At 41.7% G+C, this 22,134-nt stretch overlaps 1 protein-coding gene across 1 annotated transcript in view; it reads left to right on the forward strand.

Moving 5' to 3' along the window:
* The first annotated feature begins 497 nt into the window (after nucleotides 1-497).
* The window catches only part of top1b (DNA topoisomerase Ib), a 30,906-nt gene continuing 9,269 nt past the window's right edge, over nucleotides 498-22,134 (forward strand). Inside the window, exons 1-13 of the mRNA XM_079489505.1 lie at nucleotides 498-686; nucleotides 1,000-1,024; nucleotides 3,119-3,206; nucleotides 8,859-8,991; nucleotides 9,126-9,181; nucleotides 9,364-9,459; nucleotides 11,498-11,588; nucleotides 11,776-11,861; nucleotides 15,873-15,988; nucleotides 17,636-17,757; nucleotides 18,193-18,315; nucleotides 18,662-18,849; nucleotides 22,000-22,134. The exon at nucleotides 22,000-22,134 is cut by the window's right edge and continues 10 nt beyond it. Of these exons, the coding sequence (XP_079345631.1) occupies nucleotides 654-686; nucleotides 1,000-1,024; nucleotides 3,119-3,206; nucleotides 8,859-8,991; nucleotides 9,126-9,181; nucleotides 9,364-9,459; nucleotides 11,498-11,588; nucleotides 11,776-11,861; nucleotides 15,873-15,988; nucleotides 17,636-17,757; nucleotides 18,193-18,315; nucleotides 18,662-18,849; nucleotides 22,000-22,134 (1,292 nt within the window). The 5' untranslated portion in view covers nucleotides 498-653. The remainder of the gene's footprint in view (nucleotides 687-999; nucleotides 1,025-3,118; nucleotides 3,207-8,858; nucleotides 8,992-9,125; nucleotides 9,182-9,363; nucleotides 9,460-11,497; nucleotides 11,589-11,775; nucleotides 11,862-15,872; nucleotides 15,989-17,635; nucleotides 17,758-18,192; nucleotides 18,316-18,661; nucleotides 18,850-21,999) is intronic.

The following is a 22,134-nucleotide window of genomic DNA, read 5'->3' on the forward strand; positions in this document are numbered from 1 at the left end:
AATACAGAGGATTTTACAGTATTGATTGAGGACGGTCCCAGAAATGGCAATATTGAATGATTGATTTAGATTTTGTATTTTGGTAAAATATACACAAGTAAAATCACAATATAAATTAAAGCGTAATGAAACTCTTGTTTCCAATGTGCAACTGTGAATGGCATCAAATGGGGGTCCGTGGGGTGATTCCAATCAGGTCGGTCGACTGGATGAAAGTTGGGAAATAAGTCGACCCATATACTGTAGATCTGTAACTCAGTGCACAAATTGATCCATTTTGAACACTCAAGAGGTATGTGGGGGACTGGGGGTCCATGGCACATTGCAAATCAAACTGGGGGGCCTTGAAATTCAAAAGGGTTGAGAGAATCACTGGTTTAATGAAGGATAAGGATCTATTTTATTTTGGGTCAGGGAGGGACCCATGCAGAGTCTTCTAGCTCTCTTTCACATTGTTCAAATTGATGTGAGCATGCGCAGTCGGTCAATATTGGGACTTAGCCGAATGCGCAACGAACGGACTCCATTCCAGAGTATCTCTAGAAGGCTTCCCAGAACAAGCAGCCTAGCTCTGCTGCCTGCCTGCCTCGCATCCTGCCTGGACACCCATCGGTCTCCCGGACCTGCTGGACAAGCGGACACAAACTTGGACAATGAGTGGAGATCATGGCCACAAGGACTCTCAGGTAAGGTAACCCTCTGTTACTGTCACACTTGAATGCTTTTCGGGTGTCACAGGGTCAGCTGCTATATATCTGACAAATAATAGTGACATGGAATGTTTGATAAAATGTGTAATGAAGGCGTAATAATGCATCGCTAAATAAGTTTAAGCTACTTGTCATTTCTGTGTGAACTTGGATATGTGGATGCGTTATTGCAGTTCATTGTGGACATGTTCAGCTGTAACCTGCTACTTGAAACTTGGATCAAATAACTAATGCTTACCGGCATTTAGAAAATGCAAATATTTAATGTCTTTGTTTTCACAATCCGCAGGTCAATTCCGGATCGAAAGCAAGCGGTACGTCCTCTGATCATCATCTTGTTCCATGTTATGTTCGCTTTGCACTCGCAATCGTGACTCGTCTGGCTCTAGGCTGCTGATAGTTTTTTAAAGGGACCAGAAATGGCGTCCCAGAGACTAAGTCCCTTCTCCTCCACTCTCTTGCGGCTATTGTTCAAAAAGAGGCCCTCAAAATGACACTTGCGCCCGTCCGTATTCTAAACCGAGGGCACATTTGTGCAGGGCTTGGCGTCGTGTATTTTATGCACCCACCGCACGCTCGATATGCGTGTGCATATACGGCTAATTTTGGAGCCGAAAGTGGCCGAATTGGGGCTGAGGACTTAGTCTCTGCGCCATTTTCTTTTTCTCTATCTACCAGCCAGGGTGCGCCGATCAGTGGGAGAACTGTCTGCCTTGATATGGAGGAGAGAGCTGGGGAGGTTATCACTGATCCACAGCCCGCACACACACATACCGTTATAATGTCACAAATACCATCTGCATATCTGCTTACGTTTCATTTATGAAAACATCTTCCACTGGGTTGGGATTTAGGGCTTATTTTAGTTGTAAACTTGAAATAATTGAAAAGAAAGTTTAGGGCTGCATTATTAAAACCATATGGTTGTTCTGACACAATCTTGCAGACATTATCATAGACCTATACATAGGAGGATTGTTGTATTGTGACATAAGATAAAACTATATGATCTGACATGAATAACATTGTGGAAGACAATACATTATTGGAGGATTCCGACTTCCCAACTACTTTAAAGTTTAGAGCACATTTTCTTGGTGAATTAAGTCTCGTGGGGAAAATATAAGGCGTCCCAAGACTCCCAATAGTTCTGCACATGATGAATGGATGCGTGTTATTGTTTCCCTTGACAATAGCATCCTATCCTGTCAGTTATTGACCTGTCATGACAGCGGGACGCCACCAGGTGACGATCAAGTGTCAGCATCTGTCTCTCTCCTGATAGGCTGGCAGCAGCATTGGAATGATGCTTGACGCTTCAGAGTTAACTTTTGATTTGGTTACAATTTGAATCAGTCTACAGTGAGAGCTTTAAATTATGCATTTTTTAGTCGACAGATCTCGCCCATTTGTTTTCGTTTAAAGAAATGTGGTCACTAAATTATTTGATAAAACATTGGCTGCTAGGAAGAGTGGGCACCTCAATATAACTTGTCTTGGCTAATATTTGGAAAATGGTCTTAAGTAATTTAAAGTAGCCTAGTAGCCTAGAATCCCTAGATGATTAGAACATGATTGAAAATTGAACAATTATGGTATATTTCTACAATTACTAAGAATGTTGGGCATAAATAAATATATGTCCGATAATGATGCAGGCATATACTGTGCATATTCAAATTATGTATACTTTACATTACTTAAGACCATTTTTCATTATTATTTTTTTGTGGACAAAATAGTATGTATGTATATCTTACATTTTCCTGATCATATAGAGATGCCTCCTCCATTTGTAGATGGCTAGACTAAGCTATATCTCAAATCGTCTGTGATATCCTATCAAACAAGCCAAGTTTCCTTTTCCAAGTAAAAAGAAACTTGTTTTTAGCCTGTTACTGTATCCTCCTTGCTGGAGACCTTGCATTGAATAGGCTTCTGTCTGTCTGTCTGTCTGTCTGTCTGTCTGTCTGTCTGTCTGTCTGTCTGTCTGTCTGTCTGTCTGTCTGTCTATATGCACATTGCAGTATATTGCACTGCAATTAAACAACTGGAAGGAACAGCCACATATATACTGTATATCGTCACTGTCTGGTAGAAACCTGTGTCCAAAAATGTTACTTTTCAGGATTCAAATGAAAAAGTAAGCTTATCTGCTACTTTAGATACTTTTGTGTGATACGGTAGTATGACCAAGTAGGACATTAATTAAAAAAGAAAAGAAAGTAAGTAAAAAACAACTGTCAAAACTGCCGGACAACAACGATATATTTACTTAGTATATATAAATAAACAACATCATCTTAGATGAAGATGAGTGCTCTTAATATTACACCTTCACTGGTCCAAGTCCTTGTTGCTGTGGGAGGATGCTGAGAAGTGTGCTGTTTCATTTGTTTGTGCCGTAGACTCTCACAAGCATAAAGACAAGGAGCACCGGCACAAAGACCACAAGAAAGACAAAGAGAGAGAGAAATCCAAGCACAGCAGCAACAGGTAACAACTACCATGATATGATGGCACTCCCCTCCTGGCTTTGTCATTGTCTCCACCAGGCCTGAAGGCATGGGGAGAGAGTATGTTTTGGGGAGAGAGTATGTTTTGCACTCCGTCCGTGTGTGTGTGTGTGTGTGTGTGCGTCCGTCCGTCCTTCCTTCCTTCCGTCCGTCTGTTACCAGCTAATCTCCGGCACCGTTGGCCCGATCCATGCCAAACTTTGCACACACACTCTCTGGATGCCAACAACGAACCTCTGCCCCAAATATTCCTCAACGGCCTGTTATAGCGCCACCATGAGGCCGATTTAGGCAAAACACATTTCTGTAGATTACTCGTACACATTTTATCCATACATCACACAATTCGGTATACACTATCTCCATAGTCATGTGATCAACACGGATCTGCACCATTTCCCATCTTCCTTCCTGATTGGCTAAGATTCGCTTCCAAAGCTCACATGATTGGTCCGTTTCGAACAAAATGCCACAAATCACAAACACAGTGTGCAATTTCCGTGAAATTATACACGCACATTTCCACTAGGCTGAGGACGACATGACACAATTTCTTTTCCAAACCAGCCTCATGGTGGCGCTATAACAGGGCAATTCCTGTTTTTACCTATAACTGCATCGATCTGTGTACAACTTTGTATGCGCACTCCCTAGAGGCCATGGAAAAACATTTTCCCTGCATCCCTCCACATCTGCCGGTTATAGCGCCACCATGAGGCCGATTTCTGCAAAACACATTGTTTATATTAGTCGCACAGATTTCATCCAAATCTCATGCAAATCGGTATACATGATCTCTGTAGTCATGTGATCAAGACGAGTCTGTTTGATTTCTCAGATTCTACACTGATTGGCTAAGATTGCCTTCCAAAGTCTTCAGGAGTGGCCCGTTTTGTACAAAATGCTGCACATGTCCTGCTCATCCAGAATTCTATCCTCAGAGATGCTATGAGTGATCTGGCTCTGCATTTCCTCAACAAAATGAAGAAAATTGTTGCAAAAAACAAACAAACATGTTTATATCACACCTAAACATTTTGCCAAACATCACACACACTCCTATCCTCCTGGTGGAGACCTGTGCCCAGAAGGGCACTTTTTCTAGTTAGGGACCAAGAAGTCACGCAGTGACTTTGGTCACTTATTGTTTTTGTGTTTATTTTTCTTCTTCTCCTTCTTCTTCTTCCGCCAAAAATAGCTGTTCTGACTGAATGGTGCAGTCGGTTTTCGCGAAACGCGGTAATCTGGTAGAGGGCCATGCCAAACGGTGAATATGCGAAGCCCAAGACGATTGGCCAAATGGTGGCGCTATAGCGCTCAATTGAAAATGCTAACTTTGAACGTGCATAGCTCATGAACCGTTTGACCGTTGGCAATGACACTTTGATACCCATATACGTCTCCTCATGCTGAACAACTTTCGTGTTCTGACTTTTGAACTCTGACCTTTAGATCACCCGCCATTTTGAATTATATGATCAGTACTTCTTCTCCTTCTCCTTCCGCCAAAAATAGCTGTTCTGACTGAACCGTGCAGTCGGTTTTCGCAAAACGTGTCAACATGATAGAGGACCATGCCAAACGGTGACTATGCGAAGCCCATCATGATTGGCCAAATGGTGGCGCTATAGCACTCAATTGATGCAAAACTTGCAAACTTTGAACGTGCATATCTCATGAACCGTTTGACCGTTGGCAATGACATTTTGATACACATATGTGTCTCCTCATGCCGAAAAACTTTCGTGTTCTGACCTCTGACCTTTAGATCACCCGCCATTTTGAATTATATGAAAAACAGTTCAAATGTAACTCCTCCCAGAATCTTTGCTCAAAATGCACGAAAACTTCTACACGTGAACTTTGGACCTATACGGACAAATAATCGTAGCACATTTTTGTTAAGTGAAAAAAATTAAGTTTTTATGAGCCAATGAAAATTGCTGGTTTGTGAAAATTATTCTTCTGCCTCTAATACACACATATGCTTATGTCACTTTACTATGCGAAGCCCATCACGATTGGCCAAATGGTGGCGCTATAGCACTCAATTGATGCAAAACTTGCAAACTTGCAAACTTTGAACGTGCATATCTCATGAACCGTTTGACCGTTGGCAATTACACTTTGATACACATATGTGTCTCCTCATGCCGAACAACTTTCGTGTTCTGACTTTTGACCTCTGACCTTTAAATCACCCGCCATTTTGAATTATATGAAAAACAGTTCAAATGTAACTCCTCCCAGAATCTTTGCTCAAAATGCACGAAAACTTCTACACGTGAACTTTGGACCTATACGGACAAATAATCGTAGCACATTTTTGAAGTTTGAAGTTTTTATGAGCCAATGAAAATTGCGTGCGCACGCACACACACACACACACACACACACTAAAGTTTGAGTACTTATGCTGAACTAACACTGAATGATTTTCCTGTTAACAATGGAGTAACAGATTGTCTCTGTCTAGCTCAGTCAGTAGAGATCTCACCCTTGGACCACAAGATTGTTTGTTCAAATCCAGGTACCAACAACTCAGCCTGTGAGTCTCATTTGTGCATATTGTTGAACGCCCTGTGGGCCATATCAGTGAGATCAATAACTTTAAAGACTGGTGTGATAATAGCCACCTTATGTTAAACTCCACAAAAACTAAAGAGATGATCTTCCATCCAAATCCACGCACGCACGCACGCACGCACGCACGCACGCACGCACGCACGCACGCACGCACGCAGGCAGGCAGGCAGGCAGGCAGGCAGGCAGGCAGGCAGGCAGGCGCACACACACACACACACACACACACACACACACACACGCTGCCACGCGCGCACACGCACACGCAGCCACGCATACCACACGCATGCCACACACACACACACACACACACACACACACACACACACACACACACACACACACACACACACTTTAACTGTGCGTGAAAACACACTGTAGTAATGGAAAGACATGCCCAAAATGAGGACACACCTTCTTGTTACCAAATCACTGAATGGTTTTACAGTTTACAATGTAGTCACTGATTGTCTTTGTGTAGCTCAGTCAGTAGAGATCTCACCCTTGGACCACAAGATTGTTTGTTCAAATCCAGGTACCAACAACTCAGCCTGTGAGTCTCATTTGTGCATATTGTTGAACGCCCTGTGGGCCATATCAGTGAGATCAATAACTTTAAAGACTGGTGTGATAATAGCCACCTTATGTTAAACTCCACAAAAACTAAAGAGATGATCTTCCATCCAAATCCACGCACGCACGCACGCACGCACGCACGCACGCACGCACGCACGCACGCACGCACGCACGCAGGCAGGCAGGCAGGCAGGCAGGCAGGCAGGCAGGCAGGCAGGCGCACACACACACACACACACACACACACACACACACACGCTGCCACGCGCGCACACGCACACGCAGCCACGCATACCACACGCATGCCACACACACACACACACACACACACACACACACACACACACACACACACACACACACACACACTTTAACTGTGCGTGAAAACACACTGTAGTAATGGAAAGACATGCCCAAAATGAGGACACACCTTCTTGTTACCAAATCACTGAATGGTTTTACAGTTTACAATGTAGTCACTGATTGTCTTTGTGTAGCTCAGTCAGTAAAGCTCCCGCCTTCGGTCCACAAGGTTGTGAGTTCAAATCCCGGCACCGACAACTCAGCTTGTCAGTCGTTGTTGTTCTAATTGCGCATTGTTCTTCTTCTATCTTGGTCCCGCTTTATCGCTGCTTGCAGCTATATTTGTTGTTGTTTTTGTTGTTTGGTGGGTGGATATTCAGCTGTCTCTGAACCCGCCAAGATCAACGCCATTTGATTGGTCAGGGGCGACTATAAGACTAAGTTACATCTAACCTTTATATTTTACCATCACCTACTGTATAGTACTTTTATAATACATTATGATATGGCATATTTGGTAGCCTGAAAGCTATTGTTTTTGTTACAGCCTGTGTGTTGTGGTTCAGCTTGTCCTTGTAGCAGCTAGTATAACTATATTGTCTGCATGGGCCCTGTGTGCTCGTCAGCAGAACTACCTTGCCACAGATCTGTGTCTAGCGTACTTCTCCCCATGATATCATGTACATTAAAGCATCATCTTGACTCCCATTGCCAGTTACTGATTGATCCAGAATTCCACGACCGGGGCAATCACGTAGTTGACAGCTTAAACCCTATATACTTTGTTGACCGGGGTCCCCAGGGGTCAACAAAGTCCTTTGTCCTTTTTTTTCCTACTGCAACCAAACATTCTATGTATGAGTGTAGATCAAACACCATATTTCTGTAACTACATAAAGCCCACCTGAGGGACAGAAATAAATGACTCAAATCAATTAATCACTGTTCATCTCTGTCTGAACTGACATTAATGATCAGCACTTTGAAGTATCCTATTTATGTATGGCTTGTTGTTAAACTTCACTGCCGTAAGGCTAACAATCCTCCACGGTGTCATTAGTGCTGTGTGTATCAGGTTTGGTCAAATTTAATGCAGTATTATGACACTCATTATCTCTGCACCACTTCAACCTTTATTGTTATTACTGTTGTATTATTTTTTTATTGTTTGTTGCTCACTGATATGTACAGTGCTGTGTAAAGGAATTCCTCCTTCAGGGCGATATAGTCTAATAATTTATTGGTCAGTATTCATATATGATACATTTGAATGCATCTCTAAGGAGGATTGTAACCTCCTTATTATACCGTATTTAGAGAGCCGAGCAGCAAACAGCATAAATCTCACAAGATCTTTATTTAAGTTTATTATTATTGTGGTATTGTTTAAAATCCTATTATTTTGACACAAAAGCAAAACTGTCATCACAGACAATCAGATGGTCAATCACATTTCAAGGATGATCTGGAAAGCTCTTGTATAAATATCATTAGTTGTTTGATGGAACTCATTGTTTGTTTCACACCTGGCAGTGTATACTGCATATTATATTAGTGTATATTTATTACTGTTAATAATGACAATGCAATTGTTTGTAACTGTCAGCCTTTATTCAGGAGAGGAGTTTATGTAGTTGGAGATTTGTTACTTAAGACATTAATATCTTAAGAAACATAATTTTTTTTATGTATAGACTGGCAGCCTAAATCATGTGGGAAAGTTTTTTTATAGTCCATTCAATGGTCTACTGAGTGAACACATTTTTGAAAATCAGATTTGAACCGCGTTCCTATAGGTGGTTTGAAATGCGAAATCTGATGTCTCAGTCTGGACACTCCATTTTAGACAGAGTCTGGACACTCGCCTGCTTTATACTCCCTCGTACAACGGTGTCGCCCGCTGAAAATAGCAGATCTACAAGCTCACAACACTTTGTGGTGTGACGTGTTGTGAGCCGGTAGATCTACTATTTTTGGCAACGTTGTCTGATGTCTGAAACAAATCCGATTTGATCCCTTTCAAATAACTATGTGGACGCTCGCTCAGTCCTAAAGATTGTATTTGAGAAACAAATCAGACTTGCCTGCAATCTTGAACAAAAGCCTTTGTGTCTGTGAGTCTGGCCTCCGTCTGGCCTTTGACCTTTCACCCCTGACCTCTGTGTTTCAGTCAACATAGGGAGCACTCTGAGAAGAAACACAAGGACAAGGAGCGAGAGAAAGTGAAGCACAGCGTTGACAGCAGCTCCGATAAACACAGGGACAAACCGAGAGAAGACAAAGAGAGGAGGAAAGAGGACAAGGTTGGTTCACCATCTGCCTTCACTTTAAATAGCTGCTCAAATTTGGATTGAATGGAATCTTGTGACTTATGATGACAAAACTTCAGACAGCTTAAGCAACCTACTGAAGCATCATACCTTCTTATTTTTTACAGATCAAATCGTCCCATGTCGACAAGCCCAAAAAAGAGAAGGAAAATGGATATGCAAAGTAAAGCGTGACTATAAACTATAGTAAATATGACTGAATTTAAAAGTGTGACATTAGTCCAAAGTACTTACATGTCAGATATTACACAAATAAGAAACTCAAATAAGATAAATTAAGTAATTTATTGTTATTATAATCACAGTGCTGTACTACTAACATGAAGTTCTCTGCTTCTTTTCAAGTCCTCCTGCTGTTAAGAGTGAACCTGACGAAGACAACGGCTTTTACCCTTCTCCCAAACACCACAAATCCTCCAAGAGAGAATATGACGATGAAGAGTATGTATCATTCCTGATGATTCCAAGTATTGTCTTTCCAATGGTTCCACCTGTATCGTTGTTGTAGCAACATTTAACATTGGTTGTCTCATTTGTATTCATCTCTACCAGGAGATTCATGTTTTAATGTCTGTCTGCTGCTAATCTTCCGAACTACTAGGCCAGTCAGAGTCATACATCTTGTGCACTCTGACAGACAGCAGTCCAAGTACCTCAATTCCAGAATATCTTTCAAATTGGTCGAGTCTCGGTGTGCGCACACATTCAACTCACTCAGACTCAGTGGGCAGTATTATGCGTGTCTTATGTACCAGGTCTTATTACTTAACTTAAGACCTGGAGGCGTGATCAATGCCATTTGGCTATTCTGAGTGGCCAAACCGCATTGACCACGCCTCCAGGTCTTAAGTTAATAAGGTCATAAGACCTGGTACTTAAGACACGCATAATACTGCCCAGTCAGTCTTAGCCCATTTGACTTCAGATTATAGTGCTGCTGATGTTTTCTATTGTATGCCCCAAAACTAATATATAGCCCAATATAGCACCATCTTCAAATCATAGCTATCATGTGTACAATACATGTACTAGCATGCTTGATGTTTTGGCTGATTTGATTTGGACATCACTGAATTAAAACATAATGCAATGTGTGTGGATCAATCAATCAATCTCTGTGTTCGCTCTCTTTCTCCATCTCATGTGGATTGTTGTTTTTTTTCTTCATTTAATTGGCTTATTTATTAGTCTTATTTATTTATATTATTTATTTTAATTTAGAGTAACCAATTCCCCTTTACCCCTTTTTCCAATTGATTCCTCCCCACACACACATGTTTGTGTTGTCACTGCTGTCGTATCTTACTGACTCACTTCCAGTTAAGAGCTCCCACCAGGAGGATGTACAGTAGGGCCTTGACAGATCTGCTATGTTTGATACTTTTGTGTGATGCTGTAGTATGATGAGGTTAAAAATTTACTTAACAACACAAACAAATATGGAGAGATAATAAGAGGTTTCTGCCCGACAGCAACAATATTATCCTTTCAGCTGAGTATTGCTCACTTTCTCTTCGTGAAGTACTTGCTAATCGACTGCTAACCGACACATTTCAAATCACGCCCTTTGATTGACTAGTGGTTCAAGCATAAATTGAAACAGGGCTTTGCGTGTTACAGAGACATTTGAATGACAGCACAATTAGACAGACAGATGGAGAGAGAGGTAGACAATGAATGTGTGTGACAGAGAGAGAGAGAGCTGAAGGCGGCAGGGATGATGTACAACTGGTAATCACAGGCTGCCCCACCGTTTAATGGCTCTGGATTGTAATTACATTGCACGTAGTGCTGTCATTATTAGGGTGTGAGTGTCTTGAAAGATATAATCAGAGACTTTAGATGAAACCGAGACACCACAACTTGGATTGATTTTATGTATCCGTATGTCACGTGAGGTGGCCACCACTGTGGCTCTCAAAAGTGGTTCTCAAAGTTGCGTCCGGGGACACCCAGGGGTCCTTGACGGGGTTCCATGTGGTCCCCATAAGCCAAAATATGATTCTATATTATAATCAAAATCAGTTCAACCATATTTGATACTTTGGCTATTTGATCTACATGCTCACAATGTATTGCTCAATATCACATTGTGAACGTGAAGATCAGATATGTATGTATATGAGCCTCATATCACTGAAATGAACATTGGATCCTCTCTTCACAAGCCGATCATCCTGACATTAAATTAGCATTTTTCAGATGGATGACGTGGAAATGAACTTAGATCCAAACCTGTTTGCTAGATCTGACCTTTGATATCATTGCTGTGGGGCAGAAACCACTTACCGGTATCTCCATATTTTAACTCTTGCGGGTTTTCGTAAATTAACGCCCTACTTGATCATACTACAGCGTCACACAAAAGTATCAAAAGTACACCCGACAGAAACAATATACCCATACTGTATTTTTTTTTTACAGGTTTAGACCTTTGATATAATCTTCCAACGTATGCCCTTACTATATTTGTTTACAGGTTTGAATACAAGCCCAAAAAAGTCAAGACAGAGAATGACAAAAAGTCTAAGAAGCGGAAACAGGAGTATGACGACGACAATGAGGATGAGGTTCATCATCTTTTGTATAAATTACTTGGATGCAAACATCCACATAATCACTGAGATGCATTCTGTATTGTTTGCCCTAGATTTATTCTCTCTTCTCCTCACACTTTCTGTTCTTTCTTTCTTTCTTTCTTTCTTTCTTTCTTTCTTTCTTTCTTTCTTTCTTTCTTTCTTTCTTTCTTCCTTCTAGGACATAAAGCCTAAAAAGAAAATAAAAGACAAAAGGGGAGCTGATGGAAAGAAGTCAAAAAAGGAAGAGGAGGAGAAGTGGAAATGGTGAGATAGATGGGGGGTTGGGGGGGGGACATGTTCCTCTCTTCCATCAGGGGCTTTATAGATGCACAGTTTGTCTGGAGCAGTGGTTGCTGTGAAACAAGTCCAGGTGTGCTTTGGGATTTTGTGATAAGCACAGTTATTGCCACATGTTATTAATGCTTAATCAGCTCAGTGGCATTGGGGTTAGAGTGTTCGCCCGGACATTGGGAGGTCGGGGTACGATTCCCCAGCTGTGTCATACCAAAGACTATAAAAATGGTGCCCAATATTGCCTCCCTGCTTGGCACTCAGCATTAAGAGTTGATCCCTGCAGCATCCTAGTGTCATGTCCAGGGGGTGCACTTGTACTTGTCAAGTTGTCTCACGCTACAGAACTAGGAGAGGCTACAGGCTCGGCAAGGCTTACTACTGCAGTTATTGTTGAGTGTCCAAATAAATAAGCAAGTAAACATTAATGAATACCGTACACAATAAAACAGGCAAGTTAAAATGATCAAAACACAAAAAAGCTCAAACAAATGTATAAGACTGTCTGAGCTTACAATGTACATGTGGGACTTTCATAACCAGTTAAAGGGATTGTGACATAAAGTTTTTTTTTTTTTTTTAGGTTTTCTTAGCTCAATTGCACCCAAAAAACCCCGAACTTTTAACATTCAGTAGGTTTTCTGTGGTCTGGGGTTTTCTGGCTGTTTGTGATGTCACAGCCTGCAAATCCCATATATGTCAATGGGATTTGTCAGCAGATGTCACTGTTTTCACTGTTTTCATTGCAGCTCAAAAGGCTTCCAAACCCCAGAGAAAATTTCAGACCACAGAAAAGCCACTGAATGTTCAAAGTTCAGGTTTTTTTTGGGTGTAATTGAGGTCATAAAAGCTAAAATAAAAACGAAAAATAAATAAAAATAATGTCATGAAACCTTTAATCATTTGAACAGGTAAGGTAAATTCAAACGTTCCAGTGTTCTATCATCAAAATATAAGGTAGCCGCTTCCCAGTAATGGCCTTATATGAACAAGTGCCAAAGTATGTTTCTCCTCTCTACAAGAGATTGCAAACAAACCTTATCATACAAACAGGAGGCAGTAGAGTAACTAATAACTATCATCTATGATGAATCTAATGGTCGACTTGACTGGATCTAGGGTTTTTCTAAAGTTGAAGCCGCAGCACATCTATACATTACATCACTGTAATCGAAAACAAAACTGCTTCAACGATCCTCTTCCTACTAATCGTAGGAAAACTATACACAAGAAGCCAATTTCCCACATACAATAGGGCTGCACAGTGTTTTCTGTTGTCATGGATGGATATCATTTACGACGATTGATTGAGTGATTGAAATATTTATTAACAGTATGCAGAATAGGTACATTTCAAGCACAACTCGATACAAAAACTCTTAACTGACGACACCAAAAGCATTACACTTGTTTACAATAGGGTCCACCATTTTCAATTCATCTGAACATTTAGAGACGTACAAATATACACTTCTATATAACAAAAAGCAGGAAATCATTATGAAAGGAGGTACAAAGAAAATATACAGTGAGGGGAAAAGGGGTGAGGGTCCAGTTTCGAATAGCATCCGTCTGTAGGTGCCCTTTGAGAGCGGTTTTGAAGGAGTCAAGGGATTCACAGTCTTAATGACTGTTGGTAGGGCGTTCCACATTTTGGGCAAGGGGTGAGGTGGGTTCGGGGAGCCTGACCAGTTTGTTTTGGGAAGTCTGGAGCCTTGTTTTAAGGGCCTTTGAGGTGCTGTGGTACCAAGTGGCATCCATAGTCGAAGAAATATTGTACAAGGGCTCCTGTTAGAAGGTAGTGACAGTCAGAGATATGATTTGGGCGGATATCATTTACGACTAAGGTAGTGGCAGAGATATAATTTGCTCCGGATTGATGTTGTGGTTGATTTGATATGGAGATATATGAAAGAATTGCTTTAAGTTGACTATTTACCAATTGATACTCCTACATCTCCACTTTTGTACAAATTAAGGAAAGACATGTACTATTTTCCAGGAACCAGGAACTATGCCTGAAGAGTGAAGATATTGAAATATAAAAAAGATATAGGTTATTTGCTCTGTAATTAGTGGAGCAGCTAACCTGAGAAATGAAAAGGATCCAGCTTAACCTCTCCAGTAGAGTATTTGGCATCAATGTGTAGCCTACTGCAACTTGAATGCACCTGTTGAATGCACCTGTGAGACAAACAGATATATTGATTGATGACGTTTCTGGGACATGCACCAGAATATTAATTGACAGCAAATCTGATAGGGGCATCGGGAAGTGATTATTACAGGGCTATTACAGTGTGTGATTATGTGATACAGATACTAGTGCAAAATATGTCCGGGCGATTCAAACGAAATGAAAATTCAGAATGAATGTCAGGCTAAATAATAATTAATACATTTTTACAATCAGTCTGGGTCTGGGATCAAATCGCCGCTGCAGGTTGCTGATCCGGTCTGGTTCTAAAGAGCGGACACGGAAACGGTGCGTTCATGTGTGTGCTTTATCGTGCACACGCAGAAGGGCGGGATGCTGGGATCTGTACCGGATCACGCTGGTCACCTGGGAACAAAAACCAAGGCTTGTAAACAAATGGGTGAATTCACGTTTCTGACAAATGATTGGAGAGTTGTTGTCAGAGGATTTATGGAGACGCGGTGATGTGGACACGTGTTGTCGTTAGCCGCTTGTGTCGCAGGCTGCTCTCCTCCCCGGCTCTGACCACTAGTGCAGCCGGCGGTAGCACGGTGCTGTTGGGTGTTTTGAGCAGCCTGACGGAGGGTCAGCAGACAAGGAGCTTGACCGTTGGAGCTGGATGCTGGACCCTGCTTGCCGTGCGCTGCTGCTGTACCCGCAAGAACAGTTTGCGATGTTCTACCAACGTAACAAAATGTTATGTTTATGGTTATGTTATGTTATGTTATGTTATGTTATGTTATGTTATGTTATGTTATGTTATGTTATGTTATGTTATGTTATGTTATGTTAATGTTCATTTACTATCAGTACTCCGTATTACTACTTTACTTTGTGCATTACAGAAGCTAACCCTATACGCTCTTTCTGCTGGCTCTTTTTTTCATTTTTTCATTTTATTTGTGAAAGCAAAGCATTAAAGGGCTCACGTTGTTAAACGTTTTATTTGGCATTATATAAATAAATTCAGAGTGATAAGAAGAGTGGTGGTAATAAAAACAATAATATATGACCAGGGGAAACAATTGTCTTTGTCCCTAAACATACAGGACAACTGGTAGAAAAAGACTCACACTCTACAAAAACGTTAAGGAAAACTCCTTCAACAGAGAGTTGGAGACTAACAAAATATATTTCTAAAATAGGATAGTCAGAGACTATGCTAGCCTTGGATCACAAGACATCATCTGTAATGTTTGTATCAGGGCTGCTTCTGTGCTATGAATATGATACTAACGATGGTCCTTAATTGGTGGAGTCAGTGCAAGTCTTTTTCTACCAGTTGTCCTTTCGGCCATACCAGGGTGGTTCCCAAACTTTTCAGGCTATGACCCCATAAAATAATCATATTTGAACTGGGAACCTCACCACCATGACAAGCACTTGGAATCGTAGGAGTTGAGTCATTACATTTAGTTTGACTCGGTTACACAGATACATATTGTGAAAATAGCCGAACTACAAGCAGAACTTTTCACCATTCTTGTCTCTTTCTTAGGTAGTATTTGACAATTTGGTCAATGTTGACCATTTTATAGTGTGTTAGTTACTTTGGATGTAGTAATGGACTTATTAGTTTATTATTTTTTATTTATTTAGAGGTATTAAAAAGGTCTTAAAGGTCCCCTCCAATAATTTTGGGACCCCCAATTTGGGAAGCACTGCTTTAGGCTCCAAGTGTGCCACAAAAAGTTTGAAACCACTGGTCTGAAGCACCCATTACCATTCTATTAGGGTGAATTTTAATTATATTTCTGTCTCTTTCATGGTGGTGTTTGTATGAACAGGTGGGAGGAAGAACGAGCTACAGATGGGTCCAAGTGGCGTTTCCTGGAACATAAGGGTCCTGTGTTCGCTCCTGCTTATGAGCCCCTACCAGCCAAAGTCAGATTTGACTACGATGGTCAGTCTGTGTGTGTGTGTGCGTGTGTGTGGCTACAAAATCTGTAGATCTGCTATTTTAACCCGAATGTTGGCCAATTTTAGCCTGGGTTCCAGCCTGATTCGCTGCGTTCTGTGGATTTGTTTTTTCACTCACATTTCATAACGTCACCCGTTGCGTAGCCACGTTGTTGTTGATACGTCATCAGCCATTGCCACTCTATCCATGCTTCTCACTGTTGAAAATAATATCGCCAGTTCGAGACTAAACCTACTGTAAAAAGTAAACATTAATTAGATTCAGTAGTCCACTGTCAGATTCAGTAGCACAAAAAAACTGACGGCTGTGTGGAGTCAGTTTAGTGAATGATATGGGGACGTTGCAGGGCAACAGCAGTAGCTGCCCGGTGCGCATTGATACGACGTCAAACTGCTGTTTTTCCCCCAACCCGCACCACAGACCAATCAGAAGCCCTACCTTGGAGATAGGACCCTTTCTAGACTGAGTAGCGAGTGACAACACAAATCCACGGAACGCAGCACATCAGGCTGGAACCCAGGCTAGGCCAATTTTCCGTGGCACAAAACATTTCATTTTAAATGGGGGTTCGCAGCCAAATTCAGAGTGTGAGAACTACAGTGATTTAATGCATTTTTAGCACCGGCCTCAGGTCTTAATGGGTTATGGTGCCGTACATGAGATAATGCTGTTTCAGGATGCACCGGTAGCTGAGTGGTTATTGGTTAAGACAAATTAATATACTGTGAGGCAGCGGTGCAATAGCTCCTTGAGAGATGAGCCACAGCTGTGTGTCCATAGATATATATATCTATGTGTGTGTCAACCATATATTGAGAGTTGAAACCACACACAATGTGATTTTGTAGTCCACATAATCACATTGTGTGTGGTTTCAACTCTCATCTGGAGACATGTGCGTTTCATGTCAACCCCTCATCACCATTTGCCCATAGTTTCTCATTTCTATGCTTTTAATGCAAAAACTAAAATGCCCCAAATTAAACTTAAAACAAACAATGCAATCTAAAGGTGTGTGTGTGTGCATGTAGTTCACTTGCTTGGCTCAATACCATTAATTTGGGCTGTCTGGTACAGTCTTGCAAAAGTTTGGTTTTGGTGTTTCTTTTTTGAGTGGTGCAACCACTCCCTTACGGAGCTATGTGTGTGGGTGGCTGGCTGGGTATCTGGCTGGCTGGCTGGCTCGGTGCGTCTGAGCACGAAAACATGGTAGTTTTTCACCACCTGTGCGCAACCTAACACACACGCACATATTAACTGTATATATGATGATTTCGGGTGTCCCAGTACAGTACAGTACAGTACAGTACAGTAGAGGGTACAGTAGAGGGACCCCCACACGGTAACTCTGTCATTTCTCAACCGTTTTGGACGCGGGGCGGCTCCCTGGGTGCGTTCCTGTGGGTCTGGAACCCCCCCCCCCCCCCCCCTACACGGAGTTGCACCACTCACTTCACACGGGTGTGATTTTCTTTTCTTCCAGCACCATCTGGTGGACAAATGTTGACATAAATACTGCACAGACAGACAAACAGTTTCAGTATGGTATATTTCTGCACTTGCTTCACACAGCTGAGCTTAATAAATATTAATGCTATTTGGTCCTCTTTCTTTTTTTTCTCTCTGGAGGTAAACATATGAAACTGAGTCCACCTGCAGAGGAGGTAGCTACGTTTTTTGCCAAAATGCTGGATCACGAGTATACCACTAAAGAGATGTTCAGAAAGAACTTCTATAAGGATTGGAGAAGGGTAAGCAGGGTACTAGACACACATGACCTCAAATATCGTAGATGAGAGCCTGACCGATGACAGATAGTTGTGTCCGATCACGATACTCCTAGAGACCATGATTACCAATATTTTGACCACAATTTTGTTAATAAGCATAATATTTCTTAAAATTTAGATTTTATTAAGTTTAATTTGAGAACATTTAATGTATAAGCAAATTAATAAATAAACCAAAAAAAAGTTTTGATGGATACAAAATAATCGCATGAACTGAACTTTATTTTATTAATTATTTATGCACTTAAACCCAGTTACATTTTTGTATGACATTCTTGCCCATAAGGATGACATGCCCAAATCAGGGATTCTAAGTTGAAAGTCATCTGAAGTGATTCATAGCTGGTGTGAGGTCCAGGTATCAAACTTTTGAGCTCTCTCTCTCTCTACTCCTAGGAAATGACACCAGAGGAAAAATCAAAGATCACCGACCTAAACAAGTGCAACTTTAACGACATGAGTGAATACTTTAAGGCCCAGTCAGAAGCCAGGAAACAGATGTCCAAAGAAGAGAAGCAGGTAGACAATTTTTACTTTAACCAATCATGCATTCTCATACATACCTGCTTATGAATGAATATGCCAGAATGTTGTTATTTACCACTCAGTAGGCGGTCCCACATAACCTCCGGGTACGATGATGTCACGTGCATGGCCTCTATAGCAAAAAATAGTACTGATCTAGAATCTCACAATGTTGTTTGCTTTCAGATATGCTTTTTTCTTGGAAAATGTTTGAGAAATCTTTTAAAAGTTGAACATTTTCGCCTGTAATGACATGCCCCGAAATAAACACAAAGTAGAATTTCTCCGTCTTTATAATGGCACGTTGAGAGTGAACTTGCTGTCTCGATCCTTTTTGTAGAAAAATAAAGAGGAAAACGAGAAGGTGCTTCAGGAGTACGGCTTCTGTGTGATGGACAACCACAAGGAGAGGATCGGCAACTTCCGCATCGAGCCCCCGGGCCTCTTCAGAGGGCGAGGAGACCACCCCAAGATGGGCATGTTGAAGCGCCGCATCCGACCTGAAGACATCATCATCAACTGTAGCAAGTGGGTCATCTCTATCCTTTATCTGTTGCCATCACCGCCATGATGTTCTGCAATGTCAATAGAGATCATTGACTATTTGGTTTCTGTCGGGTGGAAACCTCATTTTTAAGGATTCAAATAGCATGAAGCTACAGCAAAAGTAGCTTCATGCCACATTTTGAGTTTGCGGATCTGCTACTTTTGATGCTTTTGTGTGACACTGTAGTATGATCAAATAGTGTGTTAATTTATGGGGAAAAAATTAGGAGGAAGTGTTAGCCCCTGCTGCTCCGTGTAAAACATTTGTATGGGTGTAGCTCTGCGTTTTTACCACAAGGAGGCCCTGTCTACCGTTGTACAGACATGTAGGCTACTGTGGGTCATATGGTGTGTGGGCTGCCTGTGGGCGAATGACACACACACACACACACACACACACACACACACACACACACACACACACACACACACACACACACACACACGTTGCATAAGTAGGTTGTGAACACTGTGTCTCCCTCTGAGAGCACAACATGTTACATGGATGTTGTTTTTCTGAGGAACTGCAATTGTTCCTGACATCAATCATCACTGATTTAGTTGGTCAAAGGTACCAGCTGTAGTTTATTTGCATGTGCGTGCGTGTGTGCGTGCGTGCGTGTGTGCGTGCGTCGCTGTTAGGCCCAAACCACAGCTGCAACTACTTGCAACTCCTTGCAACAAACAAACCACACCAATGCAACTCCAAGTTGCAACTGCCATTGGGAATAATGGTTGCAAGTATTTGCATGTTGGCGACCCTCTGGGGTGGTTAGGCCTTTAACCTAATCCATTAGCTACTCTGAGAGTGTATAAAGAGTTAAATTGACACTTGAGGATTTTACAATGTAGATTGGGCTCCAAGGGATGAAAATGATTGTAATGCATATCGTTGCTGTTCTATCTTGGTGGTTTGACTTTGGATAAGAGGAAATAACAAAAAGGAGCTGTGAGGTACAGCTGGGAACCCAGGAGTAGAGTACACTCTGTATACTGTTTTTCTGGCCCCTTCCCCGAAACCCCCACCCCCTTCCCCACCTCATTGTTACGTTCCCCTGTTCGTTCCTCCGTCTGTCCGTCCGTCCCTCCGTCTGTCTTTCTCTGTCCCTCCTGCACTTTTATTTCTGTCCCACCACGTGTCTCCAACCCCCCCCACCCTCCTCCCTTATCGCCCCCTCCATCTTTTCACTGCCAAGTTTGTGATTGCTCTCAGAGTTATTTATAGTAGTGGTCCGGGTGGGATGGATCATTCTCTGTTCAGCTTGCACGCGTTCATGTTTGTGTTTTAAGGCCAAATCTCTGTTGGGTGTTTGGTGCACAGATTGACCCTGGCGCCCACCACAGCTACTAGTAGTTATAGGATGGGTAAATGGCATGGACAGGACACATTTGTCGTATGTGCAAACATACAGTGACAGATAAAATGTTGAATAACAAGAGGAGAACAATTGCAATCACTTTGGCCTTTTTTCTTTTGGCAGAAGAGGAGGGTTGGGTATGGGTGTCTGAGTCTCTGTGGCCGACAGCATAGAAAGCAAATACGTACGTTATGGAGAGACCATCATCTCAGATTAACTCAGTCCAGTCAGTGGTTCTCAAACGTTTCCATGTAAACGACCCCCAAATTGATTTGTATTTGGCCGCGGACCCCCATTTATAATTTCAAGATAAAGTGGAAACAAATGTTTTAATTGCCAATGTATAACTTGGAAGCTATATTATTAACACATTTAGCTGGGTTCATTTCTCATAGGGTTTCATGTAAAAAGGGGTCCCTATTTAGTTTTTTAAGGTGGATAGTGTGAACATTGTGTGGTGATGAAGGCTTATTTTTGTCAGTACCTTTTCCCTAAACATTTCTTTTTTTCTTTCTTTTTTTTTTCTTTTTCGAAAAACATTTTTCAATAGTTCAAATCTACGTTCTATCGTAACTACGTATCTAAGTTCACAGCATGTCAATGTAGATCGGCTAGTTGAACAATTTAAAAATGTTTTTCAAATTACTAAAAATGGCAAAGAAGTTGAGGGATAAGGTGTGAGGCACTGACGGAAATAGGGCCCATGTCATGTTGCCTGCCTTTAAAATAAAATATAATAAAATAAGAAGTGCCAGAACGTTATCATTCTTGCCTATCATTCTCTTCATGATAGATTCTTTGGAGTCGTGCACAAAACTGCACACACACACACACACACACACACACACACACACACACACACACACACACACACACACACACACACACACACACACACACACACAGTGTTACGTACAGTGTGTCAAAGGTAATCTTCCTGTTAGTGCAGCCCATAGCGTACAGTCTGTGCATGAAACAATAACATGACCCAGAGAGGATATGTTGGCCTCTACATACTGTACTGTTGTTCATCTTTCTTTCACTTCAGACTCTCCTCGGTATAATTGCTTGTACAATGGGGACTCGGTCTCCTCAGCGAGTCAGTGACTCATTGAAGTGCACAACGAATGATGCAAATGTTATATTTTTTTGAATGGTTAAGGACCAAAATACATTTCTGATCTTGTGCGATATATCATGGACCATCCAGACCTCTCAGGTCATCTGGGAAAGGTCTGCTTTCTGTTCCTACAACCACAAATAAATGTGGGGAAGCAGCATTTCGGGTTTTTTTCAAATGTTTTTTTGTGGCTATCGCCTTTATTTTATATTTTTTTATGGAGGGACAGACAGTAGGCTGTCGGGATCGGGAGTCGAACCCGCGGCACACTGCCAGACTGGATTACCAGCCAAGGTGCCTGGACCATTGAGCCATGGCCCAGGCCAGCAGCATTTAGTTTTTATGCACCACATATCTGGGTATGCCCACTCCCAGAAAACTGGCACATCTGCTGCCACTCTTATTTCTTTTAAGACACAACTGAAGACCTTTCTGTTTGCCGCTGCCTTTGACTGAGTTATTTGTATTTTTTCTATTTCACTTTTGCACTGTAACAGTATCTGTCATGTTATTCTTCTTTTGTTTAATGCATCCTAATAGCATTGTATAATTGTGTTTCCTTTGCTTGATGTAAAGCACATTGAATTACCTTGTTGTTGAAATTGAAATGTGCTATACAAATAAAAGTACCTGGCCTTGCCATATCTTCTGCAGAGACTCCAAGCATCCCAAGCCCCCTCCAGGCACTCGCTGGAAGGAGGTCCGGCACGACAACAAGGTGACCTGGCTGGTGTCCTGGACGGAGAACATCCAGGGCTCTATCAAGTACATCATGCTCAACCCCAGCTC

This window comes from Electrona antarctica (genome assembly GCF_951216825.1).
Source record: "Electrona antarctica genome assembly, chromosome: 2".
NCBI classification, from domain to species: domain Eukaryota; kingdom Metazoa; phylum Chordata; class Actinopteri; order Myctophiformes; family Myctophidae; genus Electrona; species Electrona antarctica.